Consider the following 15,156-nt stretch of genomic DNA (forward strand, 5'->3'; position numbering starts at 1 on the left):
CATTTACCATAGAACAATTATATTTGTTTTGGTTTAGGGGAAAACCTTCTTCTGTAATGGTGCTTTGGAGTTGCTGGAAGTTTTTGTTCACTGTGGAACCTCTGCCTCTTTCTCCTGTTTGATCTAGGACTGGGAATACCTCTTGAGCTCTGATTACCATAGGAATTTTGAGTCTCATCCTGTAGCCAAAGCCTTGAGATTGGACCCTCTGGAAGTTTCAGCTCCAAAGGATGACTTCTTACAGAGCCTTAGCCTGGATTCCTCAACCCTCCTTTTTACCCATATTCCTGCTATTTTCTTTGTTCTTCACCTGATCTATGAGGAGCTCAAACTGAATAGTTTAATGGGAGAAGGAATTCGTTCACTTGTTGTTCTTCTGGTTCAGCTGGCCAGGTATGCCAAACTGACAAATCACAGATATTGTATATTGTTCATTGTCTCTTGATGATGGCTGTGTATGTTTTATTTATTTTTTTTTAAAGAGGAATTGAATGGTGTTTTCTTATTTTTGAAGAAAATGAATAAATCATGGTTAAAGATATTTCCAGTAGCAAATCTCTTGTATAGTTCTTGCTACTTGCCATCATCAGCATGATTCGCAAATCTTAGTTCTTGGCAGATGGGTTTTATCCCTGTGGTACAAGAAAGGGAGAGTGAGGAAGTATGCTCAACAGATTTTGTAAGTCAGTTTTTTTGTTTGTTTGTTTTTTGTTGTTCCCTCCAATGTGGTTCAAATCCCTTTCATTTCAGGGACTTAAAACTTGAAGCTTATATAGATTATTACTACAGAGACTATCCAGCCCTTGTAAAAAGCTCCAGACAGACTTGCATAATTGATCAAGGTGAGTTTGAAATTAGAACAATATAGCCATGAGCTGGTGCATTCAGTCTGGTGCCTCCCTGAGATGCTTCACAGAACAGGGACCTGGGAGGGAATGATGTTTTTATTCTAGCAAACTCCTAGCTCAGGCTTGCTGAGAAATGCTAGCAGAGAGCTGTAGAAAAGCCTGGTAGTGAGATGTGCCTCTACTGTGAAAAGTGTCTATAGGCTGGCAGACTCTCAGTTTGTAGTTCATAAAAACTTAATCAGAGCTAAAAACACAGTCAGAAAAGCTAAAATAAGGACATATATTGTTTTTGCATTTGTTTAGTGTACTACCAGCTGAAATTTGCTGGTAATGTAAGACAAACTGCTGTTTTTGCTGGCCTAAATATAATCTCATAATATTGGTCAGGCTTTGCTGCTCATATTTGTGGACAGGGAAGGCAAAGAGGTTACAGCTCAGTTGTTCTCTCACTTAAGTAATTTAATGTTGTTGAATTACAAGACTGTTCCCTTGAGGTTTTTGAAAGTTACATTCCTTTTCATTGTGGGCTGAGACTTTTTCTCTTGAAAGACAGAAAGGTGTTTCATGCTTTCTTTACTGTCTAGCTATAAACTTCGATCTAACAGGAGGCAGATAAGATATATAGTGTTTTGGTGAAATGCTGTGTTTCTCTAGTTGTACAAAAGAAGTACTGTAGGGCTTGCTTTGGGAATAGTGGAGAATTCTGTGCATTTGCCACGAACTCAGTGTCATTACTATTCATATGATTAAGTCCAAACAGGTTTCATGCACCATCCCTCATTTTTTTCTGCTGAGCCTCCAAGTATCTTTCAGTGGCTGAGTTCCTGTCTGAAGGGAGAAGGAGTGCAGCCTTATCCTTACTTACCAGGAATCTGTGAAAGGAGCAAACTGGTAGTAGTGGTATGTACTTTGGCAAAGAGGATGTGTTTTCTTCTGTCAGCATAGCAGCACCGTGGCCACGGTTTGCCCCAGCTGCTTAATTTTATGTGAGTGAAGCGCCCCTAATGGGAAGTCAAATAAAGAAGGATTTAATCATACCACGTGAAGCAATGGGAGCCTACTGGAGCAGTATTGAGCCTGTGATAAATAACTCTGCTTAGGAGCGTGACTGTAGCTGTATTGTTTGGACACTCGAGCATCTCTGAGGGTTGCTGCACTGTACTACGTAGACCTCATCTGTCTGCACGAGATTCTGTTAGTATCCCTGCAATATAACGGTGTCAGCCTCTCTCTAGGGGGATTAACAAGCTTTTAGTGGAGAGAATTCCCTGCAAGTCCCATCTTCTCTTTTATCACTTTAATATTATTGAAGGGTGTGGATGGGTTTTAGCAGGTGGGAGGAGGTGTTTGAGACTGGGAAGAAGAGTTCATGAGTGCGTGGCCTATGCTTCACTGCTTATGTTTTTTTGTGGTTTGCAGTAGTGGCATGTGCAAAGTAATAATGTAACTCAAGTTAACTGTATTTTGTGAGTGAGAATTTCCCAGCTTTTCTCTTGGGCATGTATCAACATAAATATTTAGCTGCATGAGTAGTTATTAGTGCTGATGTTATCTTCTAGACAGCCTTGATGGCTTATTCACTAAGCGTTTATGGAGAAAACCTGTCAGTGCAGGATTTGGAGCAAAGATGTTGAGCCTGAGGTGGCTGAAGAGAAAAACAGAGTGGTGAGGCTGTGATCCAAGTGTCCAGGATTAGTTGCAGTCTCAAATTTGAGCTTCCAGGATTCAGCATGTCCTCTGCTTCAAAGTGTGCAGTGTGGAAGCAGCAACACTAAGACTGTTTAAGGTGCTGATGCTTTCACTTAAAATTTGCCCCTGCCCTTGAACTCAGGGGAACAAGAGCCTTTTCCTCAGACTAGCGCCCATGTCTGTCCAACTCTGTCTTTCTTTCTACTTCTGCCTTACTGCCTATGCAGAGGTCAGAGCTGGCATGTCGGTAGTGCAGCTTGTCAGAAGATCTTTGAGGAAATCATAACAGATTTTTACTTGGATGTGATTTTGCCTTTGGCAAGCCAGCTTGTCTGGCTCTATCAAAAAGTAAACAGGGTGACAGATCACTTTGATTTTGGTGATTAAATAGATGAAGTGCACCCTGCTTTGAAAGGGGAGCAACTTTTCACTCAGAGCCTCCACACAGTACCCAATACTCAAGAGGTGGGGGAAACTGAAAGTGAAGAATGGTGTTCGTAGAAAATGTGTGTATTTTCCAAGAGAAAATCAATGAAGTGTGAAAAAGATGGGAAAGGCAATTAGGAACATGTTTTCCTGTTTTGAAGATCTTTTTCTTTTTACCTTAGAAACAACTATTAGGGAGAATTCAGTTAATTGTTTCAAGGTTTATGTTTCCAAACTTAAATCTAGAAATCTAAAGCATAAAAGTTTCTTTCAGTTGTTTCAACCTTTACTTCATGATGTTTTCATAATTAATCTTAAACAGTGAGATGGGTTTAAGTTAACTTCTGCTTGTTTTGATAGGCAGTATAGCAATAACTGCAAACTAAGTGGCTCTATATTATGGTGTCTTTTTCCTATCCAGAGCGTGGCTTTGTACATACTTGGTGATGAGAGCGCTCTATCTAATGAAGCCTCCCATTATTTGTACAAGATTACATCAGGTAAAGATGCTTTGATGCCACCATAATATCTCCTAGTGTCTTGCGTTTATTACGTGCTGTCCTTTTGCTTGGAGAACGTGGGAGTAATATGGCTTTGTCTTTCGTAGGACAACGAAAACAGCAAATAGAACAGGATGACAGTCGGTATGGTTTTTTAATATTATTTTAAACTCTGAATTTTTGACTTTCTGCTGAATTTTTGACTAGTTTTTATTGGCTTATCCTTTATTTTCCATTATTTTACAGATGTAGTTTCAGACACAGCACATCTGTTTCTAGCCTGGCTGAAAAGTTAGTTATTTGGATGACAAATGTTGGTAAGAGCAGCTTTTATCATTGTGTGACATGGTAACAATTGCAAATAAATCTCATGATTGCATAGGTACAAAAAATATTTTATTTAGTTTCGGTAAAACAATTTCTTTTTATTCTCACTAATTTTAAGGTTTCACTTTAAGAGATCTGGAGTCTCTGCCGTTTGGTGTAGCTCTTCCCATTAGAGATGCCATATATTATTGCCGGGAGCAGCCTGCCTCAGACTGGCCAGAAGCAGTTTGTCTCTTGATTGGGCGCCAGGATCTGTCCAAACAGGCGTGTGAAGGGAACCTGCAAAAGGGCAAATCTGTGAGTATGGGCATAAATGGATTTCATGGTACTGGATATTGGGCAGAGCACTCTGTTCAAAAACTTCTCCACCATCTGCTGATGCTTGGGGATGTAGGTTATGGCATGTGGAAGGTGCAGAAATCAAAATTGAGGGCAGTGCAGCGTTTACACACATACAAGGGTTTCAGTATAAAAAACAGCATCCGGCACAGGAAGAGTACATGCATAGCTGTGGTAACTGTCAATAAAACAGATTTTGAACTTAATTTAAGCATAGTGCTCAAAAGCTTTGCCTACGGAGCAATTTAGAATCATAGAATCATAGAATATCCTGAGCTGGAAGGGACCTACAAGGATCGTCAAGTCCAATTCCTAATTTGATTGCTTCTGTAAGTCCTCCTCCTTTCCAAAATGGCTGCACCTTTTAAAAGGTGTTAGAGAGGTTTTGGTCCTACATCCAGAGACCCTGCCATCAGAACAACAGTGGTGCAGGGAGAAGGAAATGTGTGTTTGTCAGTCTGGCTCCTTCTTGAGTTGGCATAGGTGGGGTCTCCCTTTTTGCTGGGACAACTGGATTGATTTCTGAAATACACTTCTCATATTTCTTCTTTTTTTTTTTTTTCTCAAAAAGGGCTTAGTTATTTGTATCCTGAAGTAAATTGAAAAAAGTGTGTCTTTGGTTGTTTTTCTTTTAAACATTTTCTTCTGATGGTGGGAATCAGTAGCATCTTCTGGAGTTGTAACTCAAGTGTTTGCTGTTGAGGACACTGTGGAATCCAAAACTCTGCTTGAAGAAAGGCGAGTGCCATGCATAAAAGCGCTCAGTAGTAGTAAAGAGATTATCCATAGTCTTCAGAAGTCAGGTAAAGGGACTTGTATTCTTAAGTACATCTTGGTCAAGATAATTTTTGCTGTCTTAGCTTAGGAAGTGATATTAAAATTACTTGATTTTTTTTTAACAGGGAATTTTGGACTAACTGCATATCAGAAAAGTAAAAAGCTTTTATTCATGTAGAAGGAAAGTAAACAAGCTATATGTTCAAATCTGATGTGACACTGTTCGTTAAAAATTCATTTTATTTTCTGCTAGTGAACTTTTGCCCAACTATAACAGTGCTGAATCTTAAAATGATGATAAATCTGATTTTATCACTTACTTTATAACAATGCCTCGAATATATGTTACCTTAAAAGGATAAAGTGATCTTCAAACACCAAATTGTTTGTCATTTCTCAGGAGGGCAGGGTGGAGTTTCCTGTTTCAAAACGGACGCTGGCTATATGGGTGGTGCAGTTATGTATTGAGATTTAGTGCATATTTATCAGAAGAAATTGGTTTTCATTCATCAGCTGTTAGTCTAGTTGCAGTCCTGGTGTCATGTGTTACAGTGAGCCTTAGGAAGACCCCATGGTTGATTTAGTCTATGTGATTCTCTGTCTTCAGCTTGCTGAAATTCTGAGGTATAGAACGGGAAAAATAACCAATTCAGAGAAATATTTTGCATTTTGGTTTTAGATTTATGGTATCAATATTTGTGTCGATACTTGCCTTGTTACTTTAAGCAAATCTTTTATCCGTGGAAGATAGAAATGATAGAAAAGAGAGGCTGACCAACCTTAGGGTTGACATTCAAATTGTTTTGTCAGGAAACTGTACATTCTGCAGGAAAGCTTAGTTCTGCAGAACATGGTGAAGATAAAAAGAATTGTGCTTTATGCAGAGCGACAGACTTGTTTGGAGCAAGTGTAGCTCGAGCAGACTGTGGGCATACATTGTTGCATCCTGACTTAGGCTATCCCTGCCATTCTTGGTGGTGGTCCTGTGCACTGCTTGTGTGATATGAATAAACTGGTGGGGACAGAGGCATGAATGAGGATTTTAAAAATCTTGCAACAAAGGAGGGGTTTTCCACGGTGCTTTGAAGCAATGAAATGCTTTATTATTTTGTAGTCATATAGCCCTGGTTTGCAAATTCAGAAAACATTCTGGTACTGCAGTGAAAACTAGGTTGACTGACAGCAGCAAACATTTGGAATTCACTGCCATGCAGACTGTTTATTTTAATAAGTAGCTTGCTTTTCCCAGAGTTATTGGGATGGGAGGATGGGGAAATCCAAATTAAATCCAAATTAAAGCCCTAATTCATGAAAACATCAGTGAAAACATCAGTGATTAGAACAATAAACCATGTGCCTGAACAGAATAGTCGGAACAGCAGCCCTGATTGGGTTAATGGTCAGTAGGTACTGGAACTTCAAAAAGGAAGTTGTTACCAGGGACTACATTTGTGCCTTTTGGAGTTTAGCTTCTGTTTTAATATACATTGAAATGCTCATCTATGTTTCTGTTTTTCACTACTGAACTTGAAGAAAAAAAAAAACGTGTTTTCTCAGTAGTCATAGATAACTGTGTAGGCAGGGAGGGGAAAGCCCTTTACGACTACTGCTCTGAAACAAGAAATATTTTTGAAAGGAAGAGAACACTATTTCGTCAGTCACCTCTTCAAGCTTCCACTTTCTGGTTTTTTGCTTGCCAGCCTTTGTTAAATCTTTGACATATTTGAGATGTCACCGCTTCCTGACATGATAGTTATTTATCCCATTTAAGTGTGCAAAAATAGCCAATTACAATGTTCAGGAGTCCTTGGGGCCTTCTAAATAAGTGTAAAGAGTGTATGAACAGTGTCATTCATGACTGCACGAATACCAGTCCGTTCTATTTATAACACCCATCTCAGTGCAGCTAATTGTGCTGAGTGCATTCACATTGTTATTCTAGTATTTGCTGGCTTTCTGCTGGTTAGCAATATACATGTGCACTACTGAAAATGACTTTTTTTCTCTTTCCCTTGCAGTCTGTGGGCCCAGTGCTGTCCTCTGATATTCCCTCTGGAGCCGAATCAGAAGAGGATGAGGATGGCATGAATGATATGAATGAGGAAGTCATGTCCCTAATATGGAGTGAGGATTTGAGAGTGCAGGAAGTACGCAGACTCCTTCAGAGTGCCCGTCCTGTACGTGTCAACGTAGTGCAGATGCCAGAATCTAGTGACCATGAATACATAGAAGAAAAAGAAAACCGGTAAAGAATTCTCTCTGTTTCTAGCAGGTTTTCACTCAGGTGAAAAATTGTGAATATTTTTGGTGGCTTAAAGTTAAGTATGTCTAATCAAATGGTGCAGTGTATTTTAGTCTGAACTGAGCATTGAAGTAGGCAGGCATGAGTGAGGGACACACAGAAGAGGGTTGTATTTTATAATTCAAGACTTTGAAGTTCATTGTGCACCAAAAACTGTGCTGTATTGATTTGGATGGCTCTTGAGATTGGAGCAGCATATAGGAAAGACTGTTAGTTTCAACCCCAGACAGCATGTTGAGATCAGCTGGGGTTTGAAAGCAGACTGCGGTGTTTTCTCCACCTAAAAAGCAGTAAATATAAGCACAGGACCAATTCTCTAGAGAACACACATCTGTAGAAAACAAAGCATTGTCCAGCCCCTATGTAAAACTGGAAAGCCCTTTGTTCAGAGCTAATCTTAGGTCTAAGCAAGACTTTAGTTGGGGGACCTAATTAATTCTACAGAAAGCAAGTTTACTGCTTCATCCCTCTCTTGAAATTTCCTTTTGGAGCTGTTCTTTGCCCAGTCACCTCACAATCAATGCCATTCTGGTTCTTTATTCACTTATTTTGGGGGTCTTAGAAGATTCTTCTTTAAAAAACAAAACAAGGCAACAACAACAAAAGACAAACTTCAGAACATCATTAACATGCAAAACATTATACAGAAGTAGAAAACTAAAGGAATGCATCAAATTATTGTCTGACTTAACAAGCTGAGTAATCTAACAAGTCTAGAAAGTGTTTCCAGAGTAAATCATAGAAAATTGTGGTCAGCATTCCTGGAAGTACATTATTAATTCTGTACACAGGTTATTACTAGATGTGATCACTAGTCATAGCAAGATCACATATGGCAATTAACTTTGTTTTGCTTTCTCCTTTCACCTCGTTTCTGATGATGGCTGCTAAATTGTAGCATGGATTTGTTTAGCTAGTACCTAGCTTTAACGGAAAAACAGAGGCAAATTTAAACATCATGGCAGCTAAAGTATATCTTTGAGATTAACCTTGTAGGGATCAAAGATTTTACTTCAGTAGTATAACGTGAAAAAGTGAAGAAAACATGCTGTCTTGTAGCCAGAAAAAAAAAAAAAACAGTCTGTCCAGTACCTGTTGCCTGTAGGTTCATGTTATATCATGTATTTGGAGTGTTTTTATGTACTAAGCAATTGGCTCAGTTTTGCTTTGATCTCCCCAACAGGCTGCTACAGCTGTGCCAGCGAACGATGGCACTGCCTGTCGGACGAGGAATGTTCACTTTGTTCTCCTATCACCCCGTTCCAACGGAGCAGTTGCCCATCCCTAAGCTGAATCTAACTGGTACGTTGCTCAGCATTTTCTTCTGAAGAAATTCAGTATTTAACAGAATGTGAGGGAATGTCTTTCAGTTGCTACCCTGTTGTTTTTTGAACCTCTTGTAATTTTATAGCACCTTCTGTGCTTTTCCACAAAAAGTTTCATAGCAGGAATGAGCTTTGTGAAGAAGTAGCCCTTTTTGTTTTGAATCTGCCACTTCTTTAGTATCTTCCTCTGGAATGGTCAAGACCAATGTAATTTTCTAATACAGACCTTAAATCAGGTACATTCTGACAAGTGAAGAGAAGTGAAATAAATTGCCCAAGGATGTGCAGGTGTTTAGTGCTGGGGTCATACAGGATGCAGATACTGCGAAGTCCTCACTGCTGGTTTATCTAGTACGCTGTGCTTCATCATCTGACATGCCTGAAGATATTCAAGACTGTCTTCAGATCAGAAGTATTACTTCTCAAGCTGTCAGTGTTTGTTCACTTGGCACCCTACTGAAGTTGAGAGCTGTTTCTGAAGGGGTTTGGATTCACCTAATTGCTTTTAACAATTCTGTTATGTGCAGGCCGTGCTCCTCCTAGGAACACTACTGTAGATCTGAACAGTGGGAACATCGACGTGCCTCCTAACATGGCTTGCTGGGCCAGCTTTCACAATGGGGTGGCTGCTGGGCTGAAGATAGCACCTGCTTCACAGATAGACTCTGCTTGGATTGTCTATAACAAGCCCAAAATTGCTGAACTAGCAAATGAATATGCAGGCTTCCTCATGGCTCTGGGTCTCAACGGGCATCTCACAAAACTTGCCACACTCAATATACATGACTATTTAACAAAGGTGAGTTATTCTTTTATAAGCAACAGAGAAATACCTGAACCTATTGATTTCTTTAAGCAAACAAACAAACAAAGGAGTCAGCAAATTTCTTTGAAACACTGAGTTGGAAGTTTCCTGGTATAGGTGAGTATTCGAATTGATTTGTTAATGTTAGCAGTATGGGACTTTATTTCTGTTTAAAGGTTTTTCAGTAGTTTTGTCACTAAGTATTTCCACATTGTGATGATGTACAGCTCATTGGGTAGGTGAATGGTCTGAATTACCTCTGCTCAATCTGTATCAAAAAGTTCTTGTTAATCTTTGTGCATGTGCTGGAGTTAGGGATCTGAGATTTTACGTGTATTAAAAGGCTGAAAATCATACGTGCTCTTGAAATCTCACCTTAAATTGTTAGAAGTTGTGTATATCTATTTCCTTTAAAGCTTAAACAAGAATAAATGTTACATATGGTTGCTGTTTGGGAGGAATTGATAATGAACTATGAGGGAGATAAGGTCCTCTTAATGCAAAACCCTCAGGTTTTGTTTTTAAAACAACCCAAATGTTGTGGGGATTTTTTTGGAAACTAAATATCTGCATTATAGCCATGCCTAGCAGTTCATTGTGTAAGAACTTCTGTTTGGACTGAAATAAGATCTTAGAGCTGGGAAATACCCTTACACCCGTAACAGCTAGTGTTCATTATTCCTGAAGAGTTGGTTCAGAAAGTTCAGCAGCTGTGTCTCTTGAAGAATGTAAGACTTGTATTAGATACTGAGGCAAGTGTATTTCCTTTTCTGAACATGCCTGCTTTCTTTGGTTGCTGATAATTGTTTTCTTTCTAGGGCCACGAGATGACAAGTATTGGACTGTTGCTTGGTGTTTCTGCTGCCAAGCTGGGCACAATGGACATGGCTATTACACGGCTTCTGAGTATTCACATACCTGCCCTGCTACCACCAACTTCAACGGAGCTGGATGTCCCCCACAATGTGCAGGTGGCTGCTGTGATAGGAATAGGCCTTGTCTATCAGGGCACTGCTCACAGGCACACAGCTGAAGTTCTGCTGGCTGAAATAGGTGGGTGCTAATGCTGAAAAAAACAAGATGAGGGCTGGGAGAGTCGCAACACATGCATGATTTCCACAATGCATTGTGGACCTGAAAGTATTAACATATATTTTCTTTTAATTATACCTTTGCCACTGCAGTAGGCACCTCCCATTTCCCAAACTCCATCTTTTTCTTTCAAAGGAAAAGAAGCTACTGTGAATTGTGCATTGGTACAGCAGAGAACACTCACTGAATTCAGTAGAAGAAATCTAACAGTACTAGTTCTGGATCTATATGCTTATTCCGTATGGAAGTTTTGTCTGAATAGAACTGGTTTGGAGCTTCTGGGGCTGCCAGTTATTTGGTAGAAGGACTGCTGTAACGATGTATTCCTTCTAACCCAGATGCCATAGATTTATGCAAAAGTCCTGACCCTCTATAGCACTTGAGCAGACCTATCGCGCACTGCTCATCCAACAAATCTGACGCTTCCCATGTTTCTCATGTCTGCCATGAAGTAACTGTCACTGTAGAAACCAGATTAAGTTACTGGGTGGGAAAAAACACTTGCCTCTTGCAAGGACAGTCTTTTTGACTCACTAGGTTGGTGAAAGTACAGTTGTCATTTCGCAAATTCTCCTGTTCCTAGTTTTGTTGTTTAAGGCTTTCCAAACAGCATTCGTTGAGAACTGATTCAGTAAAGTTCTGACCTGTATTGTGTCCTCATTTTGTGCATAGTTCTTTTGATTTTATTTCTAACAGTTAAGTTCTTGTTCATGTTTATGTGTAACTTTAGTTAAGAGACTGTGTGGTTTACTAAATAGAGAATTGGATAAATTTTAAGGGTGAAATTATATCTGTTATGTTTCTGGTAATCTGATATGTGCGGTCTTTTCTAGCAACAGCTTTTGAACTGTGCTGACGACATTTGGATAGGTTCAGAGATCTTCAAAGTATATGTAATTGTAACATGGCATTTTCACTGTCTTTGAACTCCAACCATATCCTTTAGCAATACATACTGCTTCTGGAGGGGTTTGCCATTTGGTGATGGATGGGTTAAGTGACAATTGTTTGTAATTCCATGGAGAACTTCCCTGATTTTCTTGAAGGACTAGATTTTTTTTTTTCTAATTTTGTTAGAAGTGTAATGCTTAATAAGACAATGTTTACTTAGCTGGAATTTTAAAAGATGAATTTCATTGTTTTGTTTTTCTCCAGGACGTCCACCTGGACCCGAGATGGAGTACTGTACAGACAGAGAGTCTTATTCACTTGCATCTGGGCTAGCCTTAGGGATGGTTTGCCTGGGGGTAAGTGCCTCCTTTTCATTTCAACTGCAATTAGTAGAAGAATCATTATATATTGGGGCAGGGGTAATGAGAATTGTTTCATCCTTGACCTGCAACTGCCTTTGGCTGAATGGATTTTTTACCTCATATAGGAAGGCACTTGCGTATTATTTCTTCTCCTCTTCATTCCTTAGCATGGCAGTAATTTGATAGGCATGTCCGACCTCAATGTGCCCGAGCAGCTTTACCAGTACATGGTTGGGGGTCACAGACGGTTCCAAGCAGGAATGCACAGAGAGAAGCACAAGTCTCCCAGTTACCAAATTAAGGTATGTGTTGATGATTTGTGCTCATTTAAGCAGAAAACATTGGTAACTTAGAAGTCTACAAAGGTCTATGTCTCAGTGAACCAAGTGACTTGGAATGCTTATTCACATCACCTGCAGGCGGTTAGTTGCCTTCCTAATCAACTAGTCTGAATGTATACATTGTGTTTTCACAGGAAGGAGACACCATAAATGTGGATGTTACTTGTCCTGGTGCCACACTAGCACTTGCAATGATCTACCTAAAGACTAATAACAGGTATTAACCTTGGAATTACTCAAACATTTTGCAGTAACTTGTGACAGGAGTTTAAACAGCCATGATGCTGGCTTTGCTTTGTGTGGCTCACTCAGTTTTGTGCGTTGCTGAAATATGATCCAGAAACCCTGTTCCTTTTCTGTGCTCTGCAGATCCATTGCTGATTGGCTTCAAGCACCAGATACCATGTATTTGCTGGACTTTGTAAAACCAGAGTTCCTTTTATTGAGGGTGAGATTTTCTTTTCTTGCATTTTTCAGTCTATTTACTGATACTAAAAATGCTTCTTATTTTAATGTCTTTAATTTTTTAATCCAACCCACATGCCTGTCATGCAGAACCCTTTATATAAATAGTGACTCTGTTACTTGTCAGCCAAAGTTACTACTTACTACAACCTCTCCTTGTAGTAAGACAGCTCACTTGTCATACTGCGCTAGTGAGATGGAATTTAATGAGAAATATTTGAAGGATACGTTCTATGCACAGTGTTAAATGAAACAATTAATCTTTTTGTAGCTTTTCCGAAAGTAATTTCACAGATTGAAAAAACAAGTTAGGCTTCAGCATCTGCTATAAGTACATAATGTGCTTTCATTTCAGTTTGCCAGCTAAAGAAACAGAACTTGCAAGGATTTATTTTGTGGTTCTTTTGTCTACAAGCAGAATTTTTATCTCTTAAAATAAAAGCTGTTTCGTTGTTTCTGATACAAAGGCTGAGAAACAGTGAAGGAGCTGCTAATAGGTAGCTGGATTGTCTGCATTTCTGGATGCATTTAGTACATTAAAAATAATATTCATGTATTTGTATTATGTTTTGGCTTTATCACTTTTTTTAGACCTTGGCTCGGTGCCTGATTTTGTGGGATGACATCTTGCCCAATTCCAAGTGGGTTAACAGCAACGTGCCTCAAGTAGGTATTTACACTTAATGTGTTTACTTCCTGATTTTTCATCTTGCTGAATTGTTCTACATGTGTACATTGCTTTAGTTACATGAGCTGCACAATAAAATGAATGTTAATTTGCAGTATTTCCTTCATATAGGAAGCCTAATTTGGTTTAAGAGAGACTGTGGGCTGGACTAACAGTCCACACACTGTTCTCTTATCAAACTAAGGCTAGATAAAGCTTCATAAGCCACTGAACAAAGGTAAAAAGGTTGAATGTAATAAACGCAAATTGGAATATGGGAATTTCTGATTATATGTAAGGAAAAAAAGCCTTCACAGTGGGGGTGGTCAGACATAAGAAGAGAAGCCTGGGATCTCCATCTTTGATGTTATTCAAAGCTAAATTCATAAGGCCCCAACCAAACTTGATCTAGTTTTGAAAGGCCTTACTTTGAGCAGTGGCTTGGACCAAAGACTACCAGAGTTCCCATCCTGTGAGGTGTTTCAGGTGTTATTTGGCCAAAGAGTATAATCAAGACACATTTTAAATTTGATACTCACATGACAGAGATGATAGTTACATTGGATTCCTGAACCACTATGGGAGACTCCCGTCTCATCATGGTAGAGGGGATGCAGCTCTGCAAGAAAATGGGACCAGAGAGAGAAAGGGATTAAACTTTCCTCCACATTGACTGGACAAGAAGCCAGGTGCAAAATTTTTCAATAGGGAGCTCAGCTATATTCCAAGATACGTTACATGGAGTTTTTAAGAGCAAATTAGATAATATCTATCAGAAATACAGGATGCAGATGGACTCCATGGCCTCTCAAGGTCTCATCCTGTGATGAGCAACATCACAGTTCTGACACAATCTTGCCATTGTTTTAGAAATATCTAAGGAACCAGATAAACAAGCATTAAAAGGTGTCCGTTCTGGATCAGCGGTACAATGGAGCAATAGCATGTGGAAGAAAAGCTGGAAGATTTGCTGGTTCAGAAAAGCTAGCTTTTATATTCCTTTGAAACAAACCTGTTTTGTATCACTTATGAACCCTCAGTGCCTAGAGGGTTTAGAGAGGTTCCTCTGAATTGTTTTTTCTCTTTTATGCTTTTTTATAGATCATAAGAGAGAACAGCATATCTCTTCATGCAACAGAGCTGCCTTCATCTGAAGACCTGAGTTTAGAAACACTGGCGTAAGTAACATGTAAAAGATCAGTTGCAGATAGAGGAGGATTGTACAAAGCCAAATTCTACTTGAAAAAATGCAGCTGAACTTTTTATAGAGATACCAGTATCAAAGAAATCTCTCCCTTGATATTTGGGGAATTTTATTCTCTGTTTTCTGTAATGCAGGGGTCTTTGTTTTTTTTCTCCTTTTCTCTCTCTCCTTTTCTCTCTCTTATTATAATTTAAGTTTGTGATGCGTACTCAGATTAAGAAAAAAGAGAAACATTTAGTCATTTCCTGTTTATGTTGCTTATTAGGCAAGCTCATGTCTACATCATTGCTGGTGCATGTTTGTCACTGGGATTTCGATTTGCTGGTTCAGAAAATCTGGCAGCATTTAACTGCTTGGTAAGAGTGTTTTTTTTCTTCCCCTTCAACCCATAGAGCTATAGCTTATCCTTTGTATCTCTATTTAGTAAGCATTTCTTTTCTTTCCAGTACAAATATGCAACAGATTTCCTGAAATGTTTGTCAGCACCAACAGCTTCTATAGTAAGTTCTTTCAAATTTTCTCTCAATTAAAAGAAGGCTTTGTTGCATAACGTACTTTGATTACATTCGGCTGAAGCCTTAATGCAAACAAAAACATCCCTTTTGCTTCTCTGTATTACAGGCTATTTATAGAATGTGGCAGGGCTATGAATCATTATTGTTAAGGACTTTGCTGGTTCTCTGCTATCCTTCTTTCTGTGGAGTGTGGTTTTCAAACTCTGGGGTAGAAAGCAGCATATTAGACGGACCAGAAGCGTGCGTTTGACCACAGAAATGTAATAATGCCTTCCTTATTC

The 15,156-nt window shown here is 39.2% G+C and overlaps 1 protein-coding gene across 2 annotated transcripts in view; it reads left to right on the forward strand.

Annotated features, from left to right (window-relative positions):
• Window positions 1–15,156, forward strand: part of ANAPC1 (anaphase promoting complex subunit 1) — a 36,031-nt gene that overhangs the window by 12,017 nt on the left and 8,858 nt on the right. For both annotated transcript variants that reach the window (XM_083829656.1, XM_083829657.1), the window contains exons 18-36: window positions 128–393; window positions 751–842; window positions 1,600–1,748; window positions 3,385–3,463; window positions 3,571–3,607; window positions 3,710–3,780; window positions 3,909–4,087; window positions 6,925–7,151; window positions 8,392–8,510; window positions 9,061–9,332; window positions 10,157–10,391; window positions 11,586–11,677; window positions 11,851–11,985; window positions 12,159–12,241; window positions 12,394–12,472; window positions 13,081–13,155; window positions 14,258–14,334; window positions 14,626–14,716; window positions 14,807–14,860. In XM_083829656.1, the coding sequence (XP_083685782.1) occupies window positions 128–393; window positions 751–842; window positions 1,600–1,748; window positions 3,385–3,463; window positions 3,571–3,607; window positions 3,710–3,780; window positions 3,909–4,087; window positions 6,925–7,151; window positions 8,392–8,510; window positions 9,061–9,332; window positions 10,157–10,391; window positions 11,586–11,677; window positions 11,851–11,985; window positions 12,159–12,241; window positions 12,394–12,472; window positions 13,081–13,155; window positions 14,258–14,334; window positions 14,626–14,716; window positions 14,807–14,860 (2,412 nt within the window). The remainder of the gene's footprint in view (window positions 1–127; window positions 394–750; window positions 843–1,599; window positions 1,749–3,384; window positions 3,464–3,570; window positions 3,608–3,709; window positions 3,781–3,908; window positions 4,088–6,924; window positions 7,152–8,391; window positions 8,511–9,060; window positions 9,333–10,156; window positions 10,392–11,585; window positions 11,678–11,850; window positions 11,986–12,158; window positions 12,242–12,393; window positions 12,473–13,080; window positions 13,156–14,257; window positions 14,335–14,625; window positions 14,717–14,806; window positions 14,861–15,156) is intronic.

Source organism: Anser anser (assembly GCF_964211835.1).
Source record: "Anser anser genome assembly, chromosome: 3".
NCBI lineage: Eukaryota > Metazoa > Chordata > Aves > Anseriformes > Anatidae > Anser > Anser anser.